The sequence below is a fragment of the Oncorhynchus gorbuscha genome, linkage group LG11, assembly GCF_021184085.1.
Source record: "Oncorhynchus gorbuscha isolate QuinsamMale2020 ecotype Even-year linkage group LG11, OgorEven_v1.0, whole genome shotgun sequence".
NCBI classification, from domain to species: Eukaryota; Metazoa; Chordata; class Actinopteri; order Salmoniformes; family Salmonidae; genus Oncorhynchus; species Oncorhynchus gorbuscha.
In genome coordinates this window covers 45800463-45825641 of record NC_060183.1, presented here as the reverse complement: position 1 = coordinate 45825641, position 25179 = coordinate 45800463, and the positions used below count along the sequence as shown (strand labels likewise).

General features: G+C 42.7%; 1 protein-coding gene across 1 annotated transcript; it reads left to right on the top strand.

Moving 5' to 3' along the window:
- Positions 1-7290: 7290 nt before the first annotated feature.
- LOC124048755 (ran-binding protein 3-like) lies at positions 7291-25179 on the top strand. The gene is made up of 14 exons (XM_046369811.1): positions 7291-7713; positions 19025-19083; positions 19195-19225; positions 19351-19416; positions 19862-19924; positions 21057-21122; positions 21280-21377; positions 22149-22246; positions 22541-22613; positions 22748-22832; positions 23007-23128; positions 23223-23343; positions 23466-23804; positions 24527-25179. Exons 1-14 carry the CDS (start codon positions 7503-7505, stop codon positions 24571-24573), a joined length of 1479 nt encoding a protein of 492 aa, XP_046225767.1. The 5' UTR covers positions 7291-7502; the 3' UTR covers positions 24574-25179.

The window sequence follows — 25179 nt, the reverse complement described above, 5'->3', positions numbered from 1 at the left end:
CTTCCGGAGCAGCGAACACATCACTAACATGTCCTGTTGTTGACCTGTCAAAAGCCCAGACAGTCAAGCAGGGAGTTTTTGCCACCGCCTGTGCAAGTTCAGGTCCTTCTTGTGGCCAGAATGAACTACTTCTATTGGAAGTATTTGAACGTATTTTCAAATCATTTCTAGGAATAACCTGCTATTTTAAATTATTTTCAAATACTTTTATAAAATACTCTTTTGAAATACCTGGGTTAAACTACGTCTACCTGCACATGACCATCTGATCATTTATCACTCCCGTGTTAATCTGCTAAATTGTAATTATTCGCTTACCTCCTCATGCCTTTTGCACACAATGTATATAGACCCCCCCCCATTTTTTCTACTGTGTTATTGACTTGTTTATTTTTTACTCCATGTGTAACTCTGTGTTGTTGTTTGTTCACACTGCTATGCTTTATCTTGGCCAGGTCGCAGTTGTAAATGAGAACTTGTTCTCAACTAGCCTACCTGGTTAAATAAAGGTGAAATAAAATACTAAAATAAAATAAAAATGAGTGGGAGTGTATTTCAGTCAGTGTATTTCAGTATTTTCAAATACATGCCAATACGTTCCAAATGTATTTCCAAATCAATTCCAATATTCAACTACTTGTCTTAACATTTTTAAATAAAGGTTACTTTGAAATGTGCATGAAAGTAATTTAGATACTTGAAATAGTATTTGAACCAAGGTCTGCTTTCTTAACACCCTCCAACTTGACCACGAAGTCCATTAAAAGATACAAGCAGAATCCCATAGACTGATAGTTGTCTATGACCTGGTTTACTTTCAGTGATGTGAATGAGTCTGGCCTTATTCTCAGCACGCAACAAGTCATCTGTTGGCCCCACCTGTGGTCCAGGGGCCTGGCCTCTCACTGAGGTCTCATGCAGTCAGATTAAGAGGACATTGTGTAGATCTATGTGCCTTAATACCAACAGCAATATAATTACTATTATAACTCTAAGGACTTCTGGCACTCTCTTGGGTGTGAGCGATTTGGAATGCACAGATAACATATCTGTTAATTATCAAATAAAATAAATATTCAAATCAATTCAAATGTTATTAGTTACATGCGCCGAATACAACTGGTTTAGTCCTTACAGTGAAATGCTTACTTACGAGCCCCTAACTAACAATGCAGTTTTTTAAAATACAGACAAGAATAAGAAATACAAGTAACAAGTAATTAAAGAGCAGCAATAAAATAACAAAAGCGAGACTATATACAGGGGTGTACCGGTATAGGGTCAATGTGCGGGGGCACCGGTTAGTTGAGATAATATGTACATGCAGGTAGAGTTATTAAAGTGTCTATGCATAGATGACAACAACAGAGAGTAGCAGCAGTGTAAAAGAGGGGGAGAGGGGGGGGTTGGCAATGAAAATAGTCTGGGTATGCATTTGATTAGGTGTTCAGGAGTCTTATGGCTTGGGGGTAGAAGCTATTTAGAAGCCTCTTGGATCTAGACTTGGCTCTGTCCTCTTTTTCCTGTAGTCCAAAATCATCTCCTTTGTCTTGATTTAATGATATGATTATGACTGTGTAATAACAATTGTCCTTCAATGTACCAAGACTAACTGTCTTCTGTTATTAGGAGAGCCTGATAAAGGAATAGTGAGCAAGTATGAACTTGTTATTGATACACTAGTGTATGGCCTAAAAAAGATAGTTGATTCTTTTGCATGGAGGCCATGATTATGCAGCAAGACAACGGTGTCACCATGTGGCGAGAAGGGGAACTTACACAACTACATAAAAGGTATAAGATCCTGTGCAAAACTGGGTAAAGTTAGAAGTTTGAGTCACCCCATAGGATAGTGATATTTGAGTTTATTTCAGTTCATTGTCCAGCTAGAGAAACTGTGTGAAGCAAGTCAAATTAGTCTTTAGCATCCCAATTAATTGTAGACTACTTTAAGTGCCCTACTTCTGTCTGGCCAAAACTACTCTCTCTCTTTAGTTTCCCTGCTCCTTATGCCAGGCTTCTTTTTAGTCTTTCTCTTCAGTTTTGGCGATGGATAGGTTGGCTATGAGCTTTAAATGCCTCTCTGGATTGTCAAGGAACCTCTGTGTTACTTGACAAAGTGTTCCAGTTTTCTTTCCAATGGTACATTAGGGATTCAATTAATCTGTGATTGTTAGAGCATTGAACTATAATAATAATAATAATATAATACTCACTAAGGAATGAATAACTGTGTTACTGAACCACGTATATATTAAGCAATATCAAAGTAGCACAAGAATGTACACAACATAGGAAAAAGAATACTGAGAACCTTTCACCAGTAGATGGCAGTGTAGTAAACCAGATGTTTTCCCAGCAGCCTATCAGTGTGGTCTTAAAATATCCCATGGGCAAAATTGTCATAAGCACTCCCATCAAATCCCAGGTGTAGTGACTTATGAGGAACTCGTCTTTTCTGCAAATGTACTGTTTCACTTATTTCTCCCTCATTGCATACAGGTAAATGACCATAAGTCATACAATGTTCACATTTAAAACATGAACATGACTGAATTCCCTTTCAATACTGTAATATGATGGTTCAGTAAACTCTGTCTTATGGGTTATAATGACCCTGGTCACACCTGAGCATTAGAAGGGCATGTTGTAGACCTCACACACACAGCGGTAGTCCTGGAAAGATAAAGAGCTCTGTGCCACGGTCAGAGAGAGACACAGTGCATTCGGAAAGTATTCAAACCCCTTGACTTTTTCCAAATGTTGTTGCTTTACATCCTTATTCTAAAATTGATAAAAGTTGTTTTTTCCCCTCATCTGTCACGCCCTGGTCTTAGTATTTTGTGTTTATATATTTAGTTGGTCAGGCCAGGGTGTGACATGGGTTTATTTTGTTGTGTTTTCGTATTGGGGTTTTAGTAGGCATTGGGATTGCGGCTGGGTAGGGGTGTCTAGCATAGGCTATGGCTGCCTGAGGCGGTTCTCAATCAGAGACAGGTGATTCTCGTTGTCTCTGATTGGGAACCATATTTAGGTCGCCTGGGTTTTACTGTGTGTTTTGTGGGTGATTGTTCCTGTCTCTGTTGTCACAAGATAGGCTGTATAGGTTTTCACGTTTCGTTTGTTGTTTTGTAGATTTAGTTATTTCATGTATCGTTCATTTTTTCATTAAAGAACATGCGTAACCACCACGCCGCATTTTGGTCCGCTCCTCTTTCTACAGACGAACGTCGTTACATCATCAATCTACACACAATAGCTCATAATGACAAGGCAAAAAAAAAGGTTGATATACATTATTTGGGTATAACATTTACATACGTATTCAGACCCTTTACTCAGTACTTTGTTGAAGCACCTTTGGCAATGATTACAGTATCGCGTCTTCTTGGGTATGATGCTACAAACGTGGCACACCTGTATTTGGGGAGTTTCTCCCATTCTTCTCTGCATATCCTCTCAAGCTCTGTCAGGTTGGATGGGGAGCGTCGCTGCACAGCTATTTTCAGGCCTCTCCAGAGATGTTTGTTCAAGTCCGGGCTCTGGCTGGGCCACTCAAGGACATTCAGAGACTTTCCCAAAGCCACTCCTGCGTTGTGTGCTTAGGTTCGTTGTCCTGTTGGAAGGTGAACCTTCACCCCAGTCTGAGGTTCTAAGCACTCTAGAGCAGGTTTTCATCAAGGATCTCTCTGTACTCTGCTCTAGGAAGAGTCTTGGTGGTTCCAAACTGCTTCTGTTTAAGAATGACGGAGGCCACTGTGTTCTTGGGGACCTTCAATGCTGCAGAAATGTTTAGGTACCCTTCCCCAGATCTGTGCCTCAACACAACCTACGGACAATTCCTTCAACCTCATGGATTGGCTTTTGCTCTGACATGCACTGTCAACTGTGGGACCTTATATAGACAGGTGTGTGCCTTTCCAAATCATGTCCAATCAATTGAATTTACCATAGATGGACTCCAATCAAGTTGTAGAAGGATGCTCAATGGAAACAGGATGCACATGAGTTCAATTTCCAGTCTCATAGCAAAGGGTCTGAATACTTATGTAAACAAGGTATTTCAGTTTTTTTCTTGTTTTCTTTTTTCTTTCTTGTTAATAAATGTGCAGCTTTTTTCGCTTTGTCATGCTGGAGTATTGTGTGTAGATTGATGAAAAACATTTTTTAATGCATTTTAGAATAAGGCTATAAGGTAACAACATTTGGAAAAAGTCAAGGGGTCTGAATACTTTCCGAATGTATTGTATATAGAAAGAGACCAGCTGGTTGTTATCAGGTGAGATTGAGGAAGGGCAGAGAGGGTTGTGTAATGGACCTAAAGAGGAGAGTAGAGGGGGAGCCTGGCACTGAGAGTTAAAAATGGATTGTTAAATGCTCACAGTCCGAGCAAACACATTCAGACAACACATAAACAAGCACACAGACACAAGCCCCAATTATATAAAAAAACAGCATGTGAAAAAAAAACATGGAAAGAACAGAAGAGCGCATACATACATACACACATAAACACACTATCAGCCACAGTAGCTTTACCACTACACACATGAAGTAAACATTAATGCAGTCACACACAATAGCACACCACAGCATAACTCATGCACACAGACAGCCCCTCTGAGCAGAGAGCCTTTGCCCCCTCCAAGGCTGCTGCCTGGTTACACACAGTGGAAAATTCCTCCCGCTCCAACTGAGCATGCTCAAAAAACCAGCCTGTTCCAGTCCTGCACCCTTCACTCAGAGTCCGTCCTATTCCTCCTGTACGCGCTTAGAAAAAAGGGTTCCAAAAGGGTTCTTCGGCTGTCCCCATAGAATAACTCTCTTTGGTTCCAGGTAGAAGAACTCTTTGGGTTCCATGTAGAACGATCTGTGGAATGGGTTTTACATGGAATGCAAAAGCGTTCCTGAACCGTTCTAGGTTCTAGATAGCACCTTTTTCTCTTAGAGTGTATTGTCATGCATCACAATCACCAGCTGGGGGATCTCACGTGACAACCAGGCAGGCACCAGCATGGGACTGTGTGTTGTAATGCTGCTTGGCATTTGGAAACATCTCATGATATCAAAGTAGTCCATGCCTGGCCTCTAGCACCTTGTTACAGAAGCCTAATAAACAATCTTTGTTGATGTGTTTAGCAATTCATAAAACTACTCTGAATAGAGGCCATATTTTCAAAAACAAAGCACACACAGGTATGTTGTCCCGTGTTGGACAGATGCCCATGCTGATGCATAATTCATATTGTTTAATGAAATAGAGTAGTAGCCTATAGCCAGCAGGCATCCACTCCAGGTTATTAATAGCTATAGGCACTGGGCAGTGCTTGACTTGCGCAGGATCTCACTGGAGCTGAGTACCAGCACCTAAAATGTTCTAGTGCTTGAGCTCCTGCAGCTCAAAGTATTGTGGAGCTCCTGCACCTAAATTTAAACAGTACCAGCACCCAAAATTAGTACCGGCACCTATTTCAATCCAAGTCAAGCACTGGGCCACATTTACGATTCCTATCCCAGGGTAAACTCAACACTGAACAGACAAGACCAAGTTAGGATCAAGGGGAAGACAGAATGCTTTATTAAATGATGTGGATAAGTGTTCTAATAAGTGTTATGCATCTACTGATATGAATCAACGCTCTGTGTCACCATATATGCTGTCGTGTCAATAATAAATAAGTAGGACAGCTTCTATGGGAACTTGGGAAGAGTGGGAATAAAGTTGCAGCACAAGGTGAAGTTGCCAGCAGCACTCTTTGCTCTCATAAAGCAAAAGCTACACAGAGCACTTATCATTATCCTGTTTTTCCCTCATGATTTGGGGAAAGAATCCAACAACAATTGAAAGCAAGCTCTCTCTGGACATTTCCCAAAGTTCAAGCTAAGCATATTGCAAAAGTCCAAGCCAAAATAAGGCATTATACGAAAATACTTAGAGGTTGCTCAACTGCCATCCAAAAGGTTAGAGAGATGCATATAACTCAATTACAGTAGGCATGGCTACTCATTCCCTACAGTCTTTATTTTTGAAATATTTGTTTTACTTATTTGGTTACTGAACAATACTATTCTGTGTGACCTACTTGGATCCGGTTGATCTTGGGCAAAGTTCCATAAGAATGGGGTGATAAGGCAATACATTGAGCAGGGATCATCAACTACATTCAGCAATTTTTTTATTGTGCGGAAGGTCGGGGGCCCGGAACATAATTACATATAATTTGTAGACTGCAAATTGACCGCAAGAAGCCGAAACAGATATCATATTTGACTAAAACATAATCATTTCACATCTTGCTTACGTTTGTATAAGATCACCTGTCTTTCTCTCTATTATGTGTGGGAATAGTTGGGAACAGATTCCTGAAATTAAAACACCTGGAGCTGATTTCCTGGTGTGTTTTTTTACAGTCTTTATGTCCAACAATGAAAAAAGTTTTTTTGCTCATTACTTGGGGGGGCCAAATAAAACCAACCGTGGTCACCAGTTGGGGAACCCTGACATAGAGCATCATGCCCATGTTCATTCATGTTTTTAATGGAACAAAACCTTTGGAATTTCCGCACTGACAAATGTACCTTTTTTTTGTCAAAAGAGAGTTTAGGCACTTCTGGGGCAATGGTAGATACATGCTATTTTCTTTATGTGGTATTATACCTTCTCAATTATGAGTCACATAATAAAGGAGGTATAATACAACATAAAGAAAATATACTCATAAAATTTTTACTTATCTTTAAATAATTAAACCATTGCAATATTAATAGTGATATATTAGCAAAGATAATCTTCTTTGCTTTATTTAATTGGGCTCCTGAGTGGGGACGAGGTCTAAGGCGCTGTGACTCAGTGCTAGAGGTGTCACTATAGACACCTTTGGTTCATATCCAGGCTGTATCACAACAGGACGTGATTGGATGGCACAGGTTTGGCCGGTGTAGGCTGTCATTAAGCATTTTTTCTTAACTGACTTGCCTGGTTAAATATATAAGAAAATGACTTTACCATTCGTTTTGACTGAAGTAGGTCCTTTGCATATCTGCTCCAGTTATCCTGTTATAGTATTACTTGCCACGCGCTCTTTTGGAGTAACTACCTATGTTGGTATAGATATGGATTCCAATCTCTAGATGCTTTCCGTTAAGTTTATCTGTTTTTAATGCCATTTAGAGTGCATTCATTTCAGTACAGTTACCACAGCACTATAAACTGGTTGAGGGGGTTAACCTGGCTTATGTCGCTCACCACGCCCACATTTTCCAAGCAGACAGGAGCCACAATGTGGCGCACGCTCGGTAGTGAACACCGTATATGACTCTTCATTCATAAACACAGGGAAGGCTAACTGACTGACAGTTGAATCGAGAGTAAGAAAATCAACAATTCCGGACAATCAAGCTTTTTACACCAAGAGAGCAAATTACCACTTTTATCTGGGCGTTTCTTCCTTTTCTTGAGGTTGTGTTTATTTCACTAGATTGTCACAGCTTCAGATCGAAGAATGAGAGGGAATCTTTCCCCGAACGAAGATATTTCAGCGTATTATTCAATGATGCCAGTCTCAGACTTGCATGAAAATGTTCCCTGTACGGTGGAACCCGCGGAGAGTGTCTGTGGAGCGGCAGAACCTGTCACCTCCAGACGGCGGATGGGGGATACCTTTCTGGCGCAGGATAGAGGATGCGCGCAGGACGTAGCTGAAGAGTTAAAGGGTAAAGTTGTCATTTCATCTCACTTTTTCAATAGTCACTTTAACAGGTCTTGACTGTTAGATAATAATTTAAATGTAATTGTATACTTAAGACAAAAATAAATGTATTGCCATAACGCTACACAGTACTGTTATTCCCTATATTCTCAATGTGATAAGCATTTTAATAGGCCCTGCTGCAAAAATGGAACTCATACACTTGTGCCCAAAAAATACATAGATTTCGAAAAAAACACATTTTTGTACTGTGTCACATATCATGTGATCATCTTTTCTCTTACAGTAGTGATATTTATTCCTATGTAACAGTATTGCTTCCGTTCCTCTCCGCCCCAACCTGGGCTCGAACCAGAGACCCTCTGCAAACATCAACAACAGGCACCTTGGAAACATCGTTACCCATCGCCCCACAGTCCGCGGCCCTTACAGAACAAGGGGAACAACTACTTCAAGGTCCTCAGAGCGAGTGACGTGACTGATTGAAACGCTATTAGCGCGCACCACCACTAACTAGCTAGCCATTTCACATCGGTCACACACACACACACACATACACACACACACACACACACACACACACACACACACACACACACACACACACACACACACACACACACACACACACACACACACACACACACACACACACACACACACACACACACACACACACACACACACACACATACATACATACATACATACACTGTAACCTGATGCAGTATCTCTAGGGTTCTTGTTTAACTTCATAGAGCACACAAGCATAGACTTTCTGTGGGCTCTGGTCAGGTTCTTATCTCAGGCCTGTAAAAGTTGGGAGGTAAATACACTATATATACACAATTATGTGGACACCCTTTCAAATGAGTGGATTCGGCTATTTCAGTCACTCATGTTGCTGACAGCTGTATAAAATCAAGAACACAGCCATAGACAAACATTGGCAGTAGAATGGCCTTACTGAAGAGCTTAGTGATTTTCCAACAAGTCAGTTCGTAAAATGTCTGCCCAGATAGAGCTGCCCCAGTCAACTGTAAGTGCTGTTATTGTGAAGTGGAAATGTCAAGGAGCAACAACGACTCAGCCGCGAAATGGTAGACCCCAGAAGCTCACAGAATGGCAGAGCCAAGTGCTGAAGCGTGTAAAAAATTGTCTGTCCACGGTTGCAACACTCACTACCAAGTTCCAACTGCCTCTGGAAGCAATGTCAGCACAATAACTCTTCGTTGGGAGCTTCACAAAATGGGTTTCCATGGCGTTCTCTGGAGTGATGAATCACTCTTCAACATCTGGCACTTCGTTGGATGAATATGGGTTTGGTGGATGCCAGGAGAACACTACCTGCCCAAAATGCATAGTGCTAACATTAAAGTTTGGTGGTAGGACCCTTAATTCCAGTGAAGGGAAATTTTAACGCTACAGCATACAATGACATTCTAGATGGTTCTGTTCTTCCAACATTGTGGTAACAGTTTGGGGAAGGCCCATTCCTGTTTCAGCATGAAAATGCCCCCGTGCACGAAGCGAGGTCCATACAGAAAGGTTTTGTTGAGATTGGTGTTGAAGAACTTGACTGGTCTGCACAGAGCCCTGACCTCAACCCCATCTACCACCTTTGGGAAGAATTGGAACGCAGAGTGCGAGCCAGGCGGTATCGCCCAACATCAGTACCCGTCCTCGTCCTGAATGGAAGAAAGTCCCCATAGCAATGTTTCAACATCTAGTGGAAAGCCTTCCCAGAAGAGTAGAGGCTGTTATAGCAGCAAAGGGGGTATCAACTCCATGTTAATATCCGTGATTTTGGAATGAGATGTTTGACAAGCAGGTGTCCACATACTTTTGGTAAAGGTAGTGTAGCTGATCAATCAGCACTGATGATATCGCTGATGAGAGCTTCCACACAACTATGAAGTATGGAAGCTTTTTTAGAGCATCCCTCTGGCTGTAAAGAGAAACAATTGGCATGCTGATTTTATGGGAAATGATGCAGCAGGATGAATGTACGGTTCAGTAAATTAACTGATTTATAATACTGCTTGGATCTTAATAAATCTTGTCTTGTTGATGCTCTTGAACCAAGCCTGTAAACGTTGTCTAACTTATAGGGATGAGTTGACATTCTATGGCGGCAGGATATTCATCTTCAGCTCAGTGTCATTCAGGAATGAAGTGAGTTCATTGGAGAGAAGTACTGTATGTGCAAGACATGATCAGATCTCATCTCAGGAGGAGGGGTATCACTTACCCCACCCCCCCACCCCCCCACTTAAGGTTACAGAGTCCATTTATTTAAACGAGAACCAGATATGTCTAGCTAATTCTTCACCAAGCTACCAGTCATGCCCAATAGCTAGCCACTTTCTCAAATTCGAGCGTGAACCCTGACATAGGGTGGGTACCCCCCCCCCCCCCCCCACCGTCCTCCATAACCAAACTCCAGCCCCTCTCTCCCCTATAGTGTCATGTTTCAGACTGAAGATATGAAAACCCATACTAGATCATTCTATTGTAACAAGGAAGTGTTTTGTCAGGTCAAAAGAACATCTGCAAGAGAAGCAGAGTGTTTTCAAGGTTTCACAGGGTTCTTAGCGAGAGATATTTAGCTGTATAGCTCTCAATATGGTCAGAAATGCTGGGTCATTTATGGTACTTTCAATGATAACCAATTCCCAGCTGTTTGCTGTAGGGGAGACAATAAGCAGGGTGAGATAAGTGTTGAGGACGAGGCCATCAAGGTAACCAAATTATTAAAGATTTGTTCAATAAACCATCATTAAATTATGATTCCTGATTTTCCCAGGAAAATCACATGCTCAGACCTTGTTTTCCCCTACGTTCCCAGTAAAAGTCTGTTTTCATCTAGAGCTGCAAAGCTAACAAAGTTATGACAAGTGATTAATGAGCCTGTGACTGAGATCTCAGTGAGTTAGATATTCCCGTGCCTCGCATTCTTATGGGGCGAAGCGCTCTGTTTAATAGCCTGTTAGAGGCCCAGTCTGGCTTATCCCCCAGCAGTCAGAGAGCATCCAGGGGGGTCTCCAGGACTGTCTGTGTGTTTAGATTTGTAGACCCTTTGGAGGGGGTCCTTGGCTGGAATCTGGGGAATCAGCAGAGTCACGGTTTTCTTGCAGTATTTCCTGTTCTACATTAGAATGATACCTCAAACTTTTTCCTTAAACGGTATCTAGTCCCTATGCACAATTAGGAAAGCCGTCTGTCTTTTATTGGGAAGAGTAAGATAGAGGCAATTCCACGGTGACCGAGAACATTTGACAAAAACACATTTACTTGAAGAACAGCGCAGATGCAAAGTTTGGTAACAGACTGACGATTTGTGCTGTTTTGTGTGACGTCATTCTGTTACCGAACACTGCATCGACACTGTTCTTCAAGTAAATGTGCTTTTGTAAACATTTCTGTGGAAATTGTTAAAAAATAGTCCTTTTGCATAGAGTTGAACTTGTTTAACTTTGCAATCATTTGGTTTTGTTTGACATATATTTTAAAATGAAAAATCTGAGTCTTAGCATCACTCGGTTACCGTGAAATTGCCCATAGTTCATTATGAGTTCATGGTCGTTCTGTACAACAGAGCTAAATTTAACTGACATGCGTGGAGTGTTTGTGTGCAAAGCAATTAACGTATATTAGTGAGTGACACTTATTAGTTGTGGCCAGTGGCTGCTGAAATGCACACTGTAAATATGATTTTGTTAAGTTCACGAATCCAAAACTTACATTCTTGTATTAGAAGGTGAATGCTGCTTTTGTCTGACTAGTTTATATCCATGTCTGTAACCATCTGCCTGCCCATTATGCTGTGATGCAGCTGTATGTTGGCCATGTTTTCTGTTTGTGGTCTTTCATGTTGGTTTTTCTAATGTAATCCCAGCTCCCTAAATGAAGCCCAGATGTACTGCTAGACTGAGCTATTGCTGTGTTCTTGTTTGGGCGATCTGAGAACAGTTATTGTATCCACTAACCACTGCAACCCCAATTGGGCCCGCAGCCAGCAAGTGTGTGAATAGAGGCTCTCTTCGCATGGAACATGTGACAGTGGGTACGCTCTATCAGGGGGAAGACAGGGGGAAGCAAGGCAGAGTTATGAGGGGGATGGTGGCTTGGTGGGGGTGGGCCCTCTGCCCCTTTAAATGAAATGTTTCCAGATTTCTTTGAAATATGACCTAAAATTATTATTTTTTAAATTACAAAAAGTGTAATTAAGTATGTTAAAAAACTACTTTTCTGTGTTGGAATGGTGTGGGCGTACCCCAAGGAAAGAACTGTGTGGGCGTATACCCTTGATAAAAAAATATTTATGCGAGTAGACCCCTGATTGACCAGCTCATATTTGTGACCAAAGCATACTGTAAATTGGAGAAAACCTCAGGAGTATGACAGTTTGAGGTGGGGTTTTCTCCAATTTACAGTATGCTTTGGCCACAAATATGAGTATAGGAAGAATCAACAACATTATTAGGTATGAGATAACAGAATATGAACTTTTAAACGTTAGATTTTCACTGGACAGTTCATTTAACCCACACTAGCCCCTGAGTGGCATTCTGGAGTCCAGAGTGGCCCGGTCAGAGTCAGCTTAGGGTGAGTGCCCCCTCCTCTCCCCCATTCCTGCTCCTAACAGAGACAAGGACATTTCTGAAACTGTGCATGTGTTTGTGTGTGTTCAATGGGCTCTCCTCTGGGTATCTTTGTCAGGGCAGAGGTTTGTGGAGCCCAGCTACAGCTCGAAGAGAAGCACACTGCCTCCTAACAGTTCCATTACATTCACCCTAGCAGAGGACAGAGAGACCATACTTTAACAAACAGTTCCAGTCTTTTACCTGTGTATTCCAAAACCAGGAACTAGGGAACATCAAACAATAATATTTTATACAAAATCTGGATGAAAAATAGATTTTAACCAAATGAAAGTATTACCCATGGAAAAGCTACATGGATCGCTTTGAGTAGGCTTACTGTTGTTTTTGCCTCTGCTGCTGAAAGGCTCTGCTAAAGCAGTGTGAGGTATCTACAGTAAAGACAAGTTAGTGTTTCTTCCTTATACAGTCTGCAATTGAATGGTTTAGCTGTGAGTCAATACAAGTGTTTGGCCTATGTAGGCCTGTACCACATGGCTGTACCGTGTGGTTATTGTTTCTGCAGGGTGGATTAGCTGTGCGGGCATGAAAATGTACGCAGGCGCGTGCTGTGTGTGTTTCTGCCTGTGCTAATCTCCGAGCCCGGAAGCCTGGTCATCACAGGGTTGGATGGAAGACCAACGTGACTGAGGGAGAGCACAGCACACAGATCCCATGATGATTCAGCTATCCATCATTCTCTCTGCTGGGTTCTCCTGACCTTGGTGTCGTTCAGCTAGTACGCGCACACACACACACACACACACACACACACACACACACACACACACACACACACACACACACACACACACACACACACACACACACACACACACACACACACACACACACACACACACACACACACACACACACACACACACACACACGAGGCAGACATAACTGAAGGAGATCAAAACACAACGACACACACATACAGCTTGTCCTGTAGCAGGGCTGGACACATCTACAGTAGCAGCGATCTCTGTTGTGAAGCTGACCTGCTTTATCAAAGGGGAGCTTTGTCTTGGTTGGATCTCATCATGATAGATGCGTTCATTCACTATGAGAGGTCTCAGGAATGATTCACTTCTGCGCTGAGCACGGACAGGGCGTGTGCATCTCTATTGACGTCACTCTTCATAGATCACCATTGTGTGGTCCTCTTCTCTGAGTGACTGGAGCTTGCTACTGCCAGATTGCAGTGCTCCTCAGCTTTTTCTACCAGAGACAGGCATGTAAGGGTTTTTTCTGAGGATCACTTTTAAGTAAAAACTTGAACTTGAAAACGTATTAAGTTATGTCATTAACTTAGACAGGCCTTGTCTGCAATATTCCAGGGAATTGTCAGAGTGCGTGCTCTTTTAAGCTCAAAGGAAGCTAGCTTCTTTTCTTTTTAATTTCCTATTTGGCAACAGTTTTAATAGTGTTTATTTAATACCATCCTCTCTAACTTATGTAATGACCCATGTAATCCGTGATGTGGAAAATAATCGTCTTTCATAAAGAGTTGGCCTGCCTGCTGCTCTCTGGCATTAGCCTGACAGTGCTTATTGGAATTGCTCATGACGTGTGATTACGTAGGGCCCTCGGCCGAGGTCAGGTGCTGCCTAATCTCTGGATGAGCTGGCTGACCTGTGGACCCTCAGACCTAAAGTAACAGCAACATTACATAGTTAATATAACACTGAGAGAGTGTCTGCCCATACAGAGCATAGGAGAGGAGGAGGAGTGTAGGGGAGCAAGAGGAGAGAGAATGAAGGAAGAGGAGGAAAGTTTGGGGAAGAAGAGTCGAGATGGGTGGAGATGCAATGTGTAAAAAAAAAAACCTCAGTATGTCTGGGTTGTCTGGGGTGACCAAACTCAACTGTGATTAGTATGGTACCTGACCTGTGAATAAGTATTTTCACACAGGAGCGATGACGTGCACGTACAACATCACCTATATGTCAGGTAGGATACACAGTGCTGCTATTATGTTAAGTAGACAGTTGACACAGCAAAAAAAACACTACTGTATACACGGATGATCACCTCTCTACGCTGTTGCTTCCAGTACATATTCTGAGTAATAGGCACTTGTCTCTGGCGTGTTGGAGTGGTGTGTAAAGTGTCATTCCATTTGTCGTGCCCTGCTGTTTGTCTAATGTAGGTCATGTGATTGGAAGTCCTCAGAGTTGGATTCTAGGGTTAATAAGTAGTGTCTGATTTCCCCAGGTCACAGAGGATTGCGGATGTGGCAGAAATAGCCTCAGATGAAGCATTACTGTACTTTTTAGCTTTCAAGGGAAGCTGAACAACCACATAAATGCAAGAAGCAACACACATTTCAATGTTAATCAGTGCATGCCACAATAATCTGTTGCATCTGAACAGTCAATAGTCATTAGAGTAGGGTGCTTACACAGTAGACCTGGGTGAACTCCAAGTGATCATCTGTCACTGACTGAAGTGTGAACACCATCTCTCTCCATGCCCAGAGTGAGCACATTCACTGACACAGCATTGGCAAATCTCAAGGTATATGTGAATGGACCACATGACAACATTCATTCCTATGAAGACTCGGTAGCGCATTGAAGCCAAATGAAGTCGGTTAAACCCTAAGCTTACAATTTCCACCCCCGCAGAAATCTTATTAACATAATACAAAAATCCCATCAAAATCGGTGTGTTTAAAAGCGATATCAGTTTGTTAGCATGGTCTGCGTCTCAATCCACCACATCCGCCGATATCGCCCTTCCGCTTCTACGGTAGAAGGTGGCAGAGCCAGAGCGGTGTCTGTCAGACCATGAGACATCCCGAAAATCGCTCTTCTCACCAAAACGTCTGTAGGTTCCTAAAGGTACTACAAGGTACTATGACCACAACTCGATTGAAAGCTGAGATTCTCAACAGCACAATGGTGTTTTGCTCTAGGACACCCACAAGCCTCACAAGAAGGTCTTCGGTACCAGTTAAAAAATGGAAGTATATATGGAGATATTTTAGTGTGTTAAATAAGGAGATAAATAAATATATATATATATAAAAGGCACACCCAAACCCCATGGCATCAGTGACTGGTGACACATGTGGCTTGAAGACTGAAGAAGCCAGTGAGAGAATCTACAGTCTTAACTTTTGTCTTTCTTTAAAAAAAAAATGTTGTTTATTGTTTTATATATATATACATACACTGCTCAAAAAAAAGGGAACACTTAAACAACACAATGTAACTCCAAGTCAATCACACTTCTGTGAAATCAAACTGTCCACTTAGGAAGCAACACTGATTGACAATACATTTCACATGCTGTTGAGCAAATGGAATAGACAACAGGCAATTAGCAATTAGCTAATAGGCAATTAGCAAGACACCCCCAATAAAGGAGTGGTTCTGCAGGTGGTGACCACAGACCACTTCTCAGTTCCTATGCTTCCTGGCTGATGTTTTGGTCACTTTTGAATGCTGGCGGTGCTTTCATTCTAGTGGTAGCATGAGACGGAGTCTACAACCCACACAAGTGGCTCAGGTAGTGCAGCTCATCCAGGATGGCACATCAATGTGAGCTGTGGCAAGAAGATTTGCTGTGTCTGTCAGCGTAGTGTCCAGAGCATGGAGGCGCTACCAGGAGACAGGCCAGTACATCAGGAGATGTGGAGGAGGCCGTAGGAGGGCAACAACCCAGCAGCAGGACCGCTACCTCCGCCTTTGTGCAAGGAGGAGCACTGCCAGAGCCCTGCAAAATGACCTCTAGCAGGCTACAAATGTGCATGTGTCTGCTCAAACGGTCAGAAACAGACTCCATGAGGGTGGACGTCCACAGGTGGGGGTTGTGCTTACAGCCCAACAGGACGTTTGGCATTTGCCAGAGAACATCAAGATTGGCAAATTCACCACTGGCGCCCTGTGCTCTTCACAGATGAAAGCAGGTTCACACTGAGCACATGTGACAGACGTGACAGTCTGGAGACGCCGTTGAGAACGTTCTGCTGCCTGCAACATCCTCCAGCATGACCGGTTTGGCGGTGGGTCAGTCATGGTGTGGGGTGGCATTTCTTTGGGGGGCCGCACAGCCCTCCATGTGCTCGCCAGAGGTAGCCTGACTGCCATTAGGTACCGAGATGAGATCCTCAGACCCCTTGTGAGACCATATGCTGGTGCGGTTGGCCCTGGGTTCCTCCTAATGCAAGACAATGCTAGACCTCATGTGGCTGGAGTGTGTCAGCAGTTCCTGCAAGAGGAAGGCATTGATACTATGGACTGGCCCGCCCGTTCCCCAGACCTGAATCCAATTGAGCACATCTGGGACATCATGTCTCGCTCCATCCACCAACGCCACGTTGCACCACAGACTGTCCAGGAGTTGGCGGATGCTTTAGTCCAGGTCTGGGAGGAAATCCCTCAGGAGACCATCCGCCACCTCATCAGGAGCATGCCCAGACGTTGTAGGGAGGTCATACAGGCACGTGGAGGCCACACACACTACTGAGCCTCATTTTGACTTGTTTTAAGGACATTGCATCAAAGTTGGATCAGCCTGTAGTGTGGTTTTCCACTTTAATTTTGAGTGTGACTCCAAATCCAGACCTCCATGGGTTGATAAATTTGATTTCCATTGATCATTTTTGTGTGATTTTGTTGTCAGCACATTCAACTATGTAAAGAAAAAAGTATGTAATAAGAATATTTCATTCATTCAGATCTAGGATGTGTTATTTTAGTGTTCCCTTTATTTTTTTGAGCAGTATATATACATATATACATACATACATATATATACACATATCATACATATATACACACACATATATATATATATAAGTGTGTGTGAATATATGTATGTATATATAAATATATATATGTGTGTATATGTGTATATAAACATATACACACACATATATATATGCATAGTGCCTAATAGCAGTAGTGCCAAATTCAATGTTTCATCCAATAATAAAATAAAACAAGTTTGGATACATTTATTAAGGGATCTTAAATTCAAAATCAAATAGCTAAATGATCCTTGGTATGACCATCTTTAAAGAATTCCACATGTTAACTTAGACAACTTTATATCGGAGATGTGCCTGTTGTTTACACACGTATCTGCCCTCTCATTGGCTAGAATGGTCCTACCTGATCTTGCCTCCTCCCGACTGCCTTCCATTTTTGAATATTTTATTTTTTAATTGTAAGAATGGACACTATCTTGTCAATATAATGCATTACCTGTGGCGCAGTTTGAACTACTCCAGGAAGTGAGATTGCAGGCTAGCTCAGTGCTGCCCCCTCTAATTGAGTAACTCAAGTTGAAGGCCAGCCTGGATATTGCAACTAAATTATCCTTAACTAAATTATCCTTAACTTCTTCTGGGTGAGATTTTAAAATAATTTGTTCAAGGACATACATCTTAGAATCAATTATTGGGACCGTGATTTTCTTTGGTAAAAAAAATATTTAAAAAATCCACAAAGGTTACATTTTTCTATTCATTATTATGTGGAGCATATTTTCTGTAAACAATGCCTGCTGTACCACGGTGTTCCTTGAACTTCCGTGGCTTCAATGAGAGGGGGCAGTCGTTCTCCTCTGGAATTAACACACCAAAAGACATTACTCACTGACTCCATGTAGAGTTCATAGAACAAGGTCAGATCAGTGACAGAGTCCCTGTGTATTTATAGCCTCCAGACAGGTCAGTTTTACCCATGGCCAAGCCTTGGCGTCTGCTGCCTTGCTGGCTCACACCTCCACTGCTATCCCATCACTCACCCCTTCCACGGTGGGCCTGTCCCCAGCTCCCAGAGCCCCTTGTCAGGCTGTGTGGTTGCATAAGAGGCCTTGGATGTCAAAGACTCCATGCATTAGGATAATACATTGAGGTGGGATGACAATTGACATCTCCAGAACTGTGGGCGAGCCTAGCGATCTCGCTGCTCTTTGGGCCGTTGTGCAGATTTTTCCTGCGATTGTGACATTTCAACTTCTTGGCTGTCATCCTTTGCATTGTGAGTGGATCTTTGGTAATAGTTGTTTAGCTGGCTGTGTATTTTGAGAGTTTATTTAGGAATAATAGTTTGCGTGTAAATTTCTCATATTCAGAACAGCTTTACTGTTGATTTTCCTAGCATCACATTTTAGGTTCTTGGCAGAACAGTGTGTACTGACAGCTCACAGATTCAGACCCATTTCCCTAGTTACGTCTTTGTGGTTTCAGTGGCAAAATTAAGAAAAGTGTTTTCCAATTTGAATTTAAGTTAATGCTTTAAGCTCAGGTAGGGATTAGCTAAGATTCATGCATGAATAATGTAGTAGAAATATTATTATTTTTCTCCAGCACTACCCCAACAACATCAACGTATGTGAAAATGGCACGTTTCTATGTTTCCTAGTCAAAAAAGATAAGAGTAAGATACGTTTTTCCAATGGCATCATCTGTTATGCATCGTGTGATTTTTAACTAATTAGAAGGCAATTAGTAGGCAATGCCTACTCATATGTGGTTGAAATCACATGCACACCAGATGATGCCATTGGAAAAACATACAGGGAAAACAAATATTCCGCTATCAGTTTGACTAAAAAACATTTTTTTAAAGTCCCTTTAAGTACTGATTCAGTCATATCAAACTGCAACAAGGAGAATTCCCCCTAACCGTGCTATTATTCGTCTTTTTACAGAAAAAACTGTGCTTGCCCCACCAATGTTCATCTTTCAAAAGAAAACCCCATCCACGAAGGTAAACGTTATATCCTAATAATGGGTAGGCCTACAATGTTGACAGGATGCAAATGCATGGTGTGGAACAAATCACGTACTGAAAGAGTAATCCTAATCATTTTGTTTACAGAGAAGCGCAGAGAGATGGGAGGAGGGCTCAGGTAAGCATCATAACTTGCCGCTGCTGCGTGTCATAACAATCAACCATTTTGATAGATGATTTCTTTGTTACTTTCTATTGCATGGACAGTCGTGCTTCTGCATCTTTATCTTGTTCTCCAAACAGTTATGGGAATCAGTCCAAACAAACGAGTCAGATCGCTCACCTACCCTAACAACAGAATCAGGAAAGGTGAGTTTCCACTGTCCAGTACACACACACACACACACACACACACACACACACACACACACACACACACACACACACACACACACACACACACACACACACACACACACACACACACACACACACACACACACACACACACACACACACACACAAGTACTGGTGCATAACACCAGACATAATGCCTTTTCCTCCATGTTTCTCTTGTTCCTTTGGTAAAGGAGATGTATCTGTAAAATCTCTATTAAAATCGCATCTTTATACTGTGTACAAGATATTATGAAACATATATGGTTTACATAATTAACTTTTTTTAATGATGAAGGACCCTGTATTGTGGTGGGATTGGTAGGCGGCGTTGTCAATCATTGACTAGAATGATTGGCAGTGTGGTAATCCAACCAATCAAGGTCTTATATGCATTTTCACTCTGTATCTCGGACAGGCTCCTGTGACGGCAGTAGACGAGTGCGATCAAGCACTCTCTCTTTTCCCCCGCGTCCTCCAGGTAAACAAAACTCCCCTCCTACACATTTGCGATCTCTCTTCTCTATCATCTCTCTAAAGGGCCCTACAAACTACGAAAGCGCTGAGACGGAGCGTTGTGTTTTCACACATAGTTCTACGTACTTTTGTGTGGCTTACATTTTGGAACGGACCGTGTACGACGCTATGTCTGCGAGATTTGTGTCCCCTAGGGCAGGGATTCCCCTTCTAGCATTGGGGAATATGGGCACAAGCACGGTTCATGACACAAACTGTTCTCACCACTCTTGTTGGTGGGGAGAATTATGCAGGTTTAAAGCTTATTTGATTAAATTCTACACATTCTGTCAAGGGGGGCAAAGAATATTTTGCAGTTTTAAAGCAAATTTTCTTTCAATTCTAAGCATTTTGCCATGTCTAATGTGTATTCATGTGATATGAGTGACAAATTAAATCAATATCTATGGGCAAAAAAATAAATGTTAGCTGACAGCTAGTTGATCTGACCATTTCTGACAAGTTATAAATAGCTCTTTAAATTATGCAATGACGAGGAGGAATTGATGATGCACTACCCAATTTCAGTTGGGAAACCACTGCCCTAGGGCATACATTGCCCATGCAAATAAGTGGCAACTGAGTCAGGCTGCTTAATTCCTTGACTCACCTGGAGATGATTATAGCCTTAATAAAACTGGGATCTTAATGGGATAAAATATCTCCCCATCTATTAAATGAACCGAAGCAGTGCATCATGGTCAAACTCTCTTAAATATTTTCTGTTATGTTCAGTGCCAGTATTTCCTGTAGGTCCATACATTCCAGTCACACCATCCCTGTCAGGGCCTCAGATTCCCAGCAGCCACTGGTATCTCTTTCCCTTAATCCGTTTCAGTTTCACTCTGTCACTGCAGCCCTCACCTGCTCATCACAAATCACCACCATGACCCACTAGTGCCCATGTGGAAACCTCACTGCTCAGTGTTGGCGATGCATGTTGTATGTTGTCATGTGCCAAATCTGGCGGTCACTTTGACATAAATCTGGGTCACATTTGAACTTTAACCATATTATATACTGTGTGTGTGTGTGTGTGTGTGTGTGTGTGTGTGTGTGTGTGTGTGAACTCTTCTGATGGATATTCTCTCTCCTAGTCTCAAGATCAAATGTCTTCATGCCCACAAATCTCTTCAGCCAGACCAACATTTCCCAAAACAAAGGTTAGTTTGTATTGTCTGGTGTTATGTTTATCTTTAAGGGGGCTGAACAAAAAGACCTCCAGTTCCCTGAACGACTCGTATTTAATCCATATCTGATCGTAAGGCTGACTTTAAAGGACATCGTTCCCTCTCACACACTCCATCTCTTTCTTTATAGTGTCACCTCTGAACAGGGTCAGAAGGTCATTACTTCAGCCTGCACGTCTCATCGCCCCTCAGCCCAGGAACAACATCTCACAGCCACACCTATCTGAGGTATTCCACAACTCTTCACCTACCCCCGTCACGCGTCAGTAACGCCCCGTGCTTCTCTCCCTTGGCACGTGTCGCACACCCTGGTGTTAGGCTCATGGCTTTGTCCTCCTGAGCTGGCACCTGTGAACACTGGCGTACCGGACACTCCCGCAGCACTGCAATCTGCAAGGTTTGAATTTCCAACTTGATTTACTGAACAAGTAACGGTATTGCCAACAGTCTAAAAATGGGAGCATTTCAGCACCGTGTATAGCTTCGTGAAATTTTTAGCTTAACATGAGAGAATGACGACCAAATAGGCCGAACTCCGACCTTGCAGGTGGGTCCTGAGAAACTGCGTTATGTCTGTGCCTGTGAACAAGCAGGTGTTGTCCTACATGAGGCTATTTCTATTTAAAGTATTTAAATAGTAAAACACTTGTTCCCCTCAGTTGTGGTTGCATCACTGCCTGAGGGACCAACATGTTTTTCTCAGAGAAACGTATTCACGCACTGCCTGAGAGTGGGAGGATGCAGGTTTATAAACCCAAACTCCAAAATCGGTTTGAATCCGCATCAGAATGCTTACCACACTGAGACTGAATAGCTTCCTTTCTACTCCCAAACTTGCCACATTAACACACAACTATATAATATGTTTTGGCTGCAATTTATTTTATATTTACATAAAGGTTGTGTTGAGTTCTTTGACTCAAGTGGCCATCACTGTAATTTATCAGAAATACAATAAGACTGTAAAATAAAAGGTTTGCATTGTATTTTGTCCCACAGGTCAGCCATGACCTTTCAGACGATTGCTGCAGCGTCACAACTGACCACTCCTCCACTGTGAGTGTATTACATCTGAAGACGTTCCCTCAAGTTCACAGGTATGCAGGGCACCTGATTTAATATAATATTAGTGATGTTTCACTGAAGTGATTTTATAAATCTATTTATGGCAGGGTTTAGTTACTTAAATCAGGGTAGTTCGTGTTACGAGTTAATAACTTCCAGGCCAGACCCAGGACTGGACAGCCTTGCTTTAACCCAGAGACCCTGACGATGGTGTTGGGTTTTATTTCCTCTGTCAGAGCTACGTGGTGTCAGCGACACAGTTTAGTTCCCAGCAATGATTCTAAACCTGCTGACCTTTCTGCTGACCTCTGGTTCACCCTCTACAGATTGAAGGCAGACACTATTACCTCAGACAGGGTCCAGTTTTTATTTGGGGAAAACATGGGCGCGAGAGTTTTGGTGAGTTCAGGAAACTTTTGAGCACCAATGACATACTTATAAAGTAGCAAGTTTGCATATGACTATAAAACATAACTGTGTTACAAAATACATTGCATTTACAGAAATACTCTAACTTTCTCGCCCTCATATAGAGACCACAGAAATTGCCCAGCAGTGAACATTCTGATTGCAGCTCCTCTAATTCTGAGTCCTCCACCTTTGAGACAAGGCATAAAGGTAAATCATTAGGGGCGTCATTGGATTTGCATGGGTACACATCTCCAGTCCTGGTCCACCAGACTACGCCCTACAGGACTAGAGTTGTGCACCTCGGTTCTAATAGCAATTGACTGCCTCTTAGTGTATGCCTTTCAGAACTGCAGCTGAAGTGCGGTCTGTGGTTGTTGATAGGTGCTGTGTGGAGCAGCCTGAGGGAGTCTGCTGCAGCTTACACAGAGTCCTGTGGGAGGCAGCGTGTGCTCAGGCGGGTTCAGCTGTTCACTGGGGAGGAGAAGGAGAGCAATGTGGTCCAGGTGAGGACCATGTTATGTTGAAATAGGAAATGTTCAATATGCCTATTGCTAGAGCAGTGATAGTGATGTACCTTTTTAAATACCTTTCTTTTAGCTGACCTGCAGACTGTTTGTTCTGGAAAATGGAACTCAGGCATGGAATGAGCGAGGGAGAGGAGTCCTGCGACTCAATGATCTAATGGCAGGGACCAAAGGAGGGCTGCAGTCCAGGATAGGTGAGTTTACCATGAAGAAGACTACTAATTCCACTCTCTCTGACCAACATCCGCACGTCTTTCTGTAATTCTCTCTCATCCTCAGTACATCTCTCACACCTGCCTCCCTCCGATCAAAACAGTGATGAGGCAACAGGGCAGTCTGAAAGTCATCCTCAACACTAAGCTCTGGCCCCACACACACCTGCGTCGCCCCGCCCGTCGGAACCTCCAGGTGACGGCCACCGACGTGGAGACCCAGGCCATCCGGGTGTTCCTCATCCAGGCCAGCGCCAGGGATGTGGCTCGCCTCTACGTAGCCATCCACCATCGGCTGGTAGCCCTACGGTCCAGTGCTGCTGGGAGGGAGTTAGGGGCTGCAGGGGGCAGGACCAGGGAGGGACACTGCAACAGTGAGAATGAGGAAGAGGAGGAGCAGGAAGAGCAGACACAACGGCAAGAACGAGAAGGGCTGCGACCTGGTAAGAGTGAATAGCAACAGGGATAAGAATTTATCATGCAGTTATGAGATTATCCCTTGCTCTTTCACCAACTCGCGTATATGGCTATGACTAATTCCAATGTTTAGCTCGTTGTTTTTCCTGTGTAAAGAAACGTGGGTTTGGAAATTGTTTGCATAGTTTGAGTAAGGGAAAAACCCGTCCTCCAGTGCATGTCTGGTGGGTAGTCACATGTCACTAATCCCCAGTCCATGTTCCAGAGGGAGGGAGCTTTTAGCAGGCGCTAGTCTCTCACAGACGCCATATAAAACAGAGTATCATGGTGGATTACATTCCTAAAAGTCCCAAGCCTAAAAAGATTAGCTTTTTTAGTTTGTTTTAACCTTAGTGAAAAGAAGAGAGCACAAGAGAAGAGAACTAAGTCTTGCTGTTTGTTATTCCTCACAACAACTTCTCCATCAGCCTCTTTAAACTTGCATGTCAACAAGACATCTAAAGATTAAGCTAAAATTAACCCCATATAACCTACCCCTGCATAAATCACATTCCAGTGGTGGGCAACCTATGTCCTTTGAAGCCACAGCATATGTGCTGTCAATGTAAAAACTCAGAGACCTGCAAGGCATAAATTCATCTTGAACCCCTAACATCACCATTTACCTGAGAAAACAGAGCTACGGTATTAAAATCAGAGTTTATTTCACTTTCACACCTCCTCATAATGTGTCTCTCTCCTTTTGCAGTGGTTTCTGATTGGATAGCCAGTAAACCCAGTTTGGAATCTTGGTGACATGACATTATACTGACCTGGACCATTTCAACAGTTTGTGGTGTCATCACATCTGAACAGAACTTTTAACTATCATGGAACAAAACATCAAGAGACAGCTTTCAAAAATAAATGACTACCATGACTACCTTTTGCCAAAAGAAGATATATTACATGACCAAAAGTATGTGGACACCTGCTTGTCGAACAGCTGATTCCAAAATCATGGGCATTGATATGGAGTTGTTCCTCCGCTTTGCTGCTGTAACAACCTCCACTCTTCTGGGAAGGCTTTCCATTAGATGTTGGAACACTGCTGCAAGGACTTGCTTCCATTCAGCCACAAGAGCATTAGTGAGGTCAGGCACTGATGTTGGCCGATTACGCCTGGCTCGCAGTCGGTGTTCCAATTCTTCCCAAAGGTGTTAGATGGGGTTGAGGTCAGGGTTCTATGCAGACCAGTCAAGTTCTTCGACACCGATCTTGGCAAACCATTCTGTATAGACCTCGCTTTGTGCATGGGGTCATTGGCATGCTGAAACAGGGAAGGGCCTTCCCCAACCTTGCCACAAAGTTGGAAGCACAGAATCGTCTAGAATGTCATTGTATGCTGTAGCGTTAAGATTT

What these genes read in the sequence shown, in the direction of transcription:
- LOC124048755 (XM_046369811.1), top strand. Translation starts at nt 7,503, where the DNA reads ATGAGAGGGAATCTTTCCCCGAACGAAGATATTTCAGCGTATTATTCA. An exon ending in TTTTCCCCCGCGTCCTCCAG is followed by an intron (nt 19,925 to 21,056) that starts GTAAACAAAACT and finishes TCTCTCTCCTAG; the next exon opens with TCTCAAGATCAAATGTCTTC. An exon ending in ACGTTCCCTCAAGTTCACAG is followed by an intron (nt 22,247 to 22,540) that starts GTATGCAGGGCA and finishes CACCCTCTACAG; the next exon opens with ATTGAAGGCAGACACTATTA.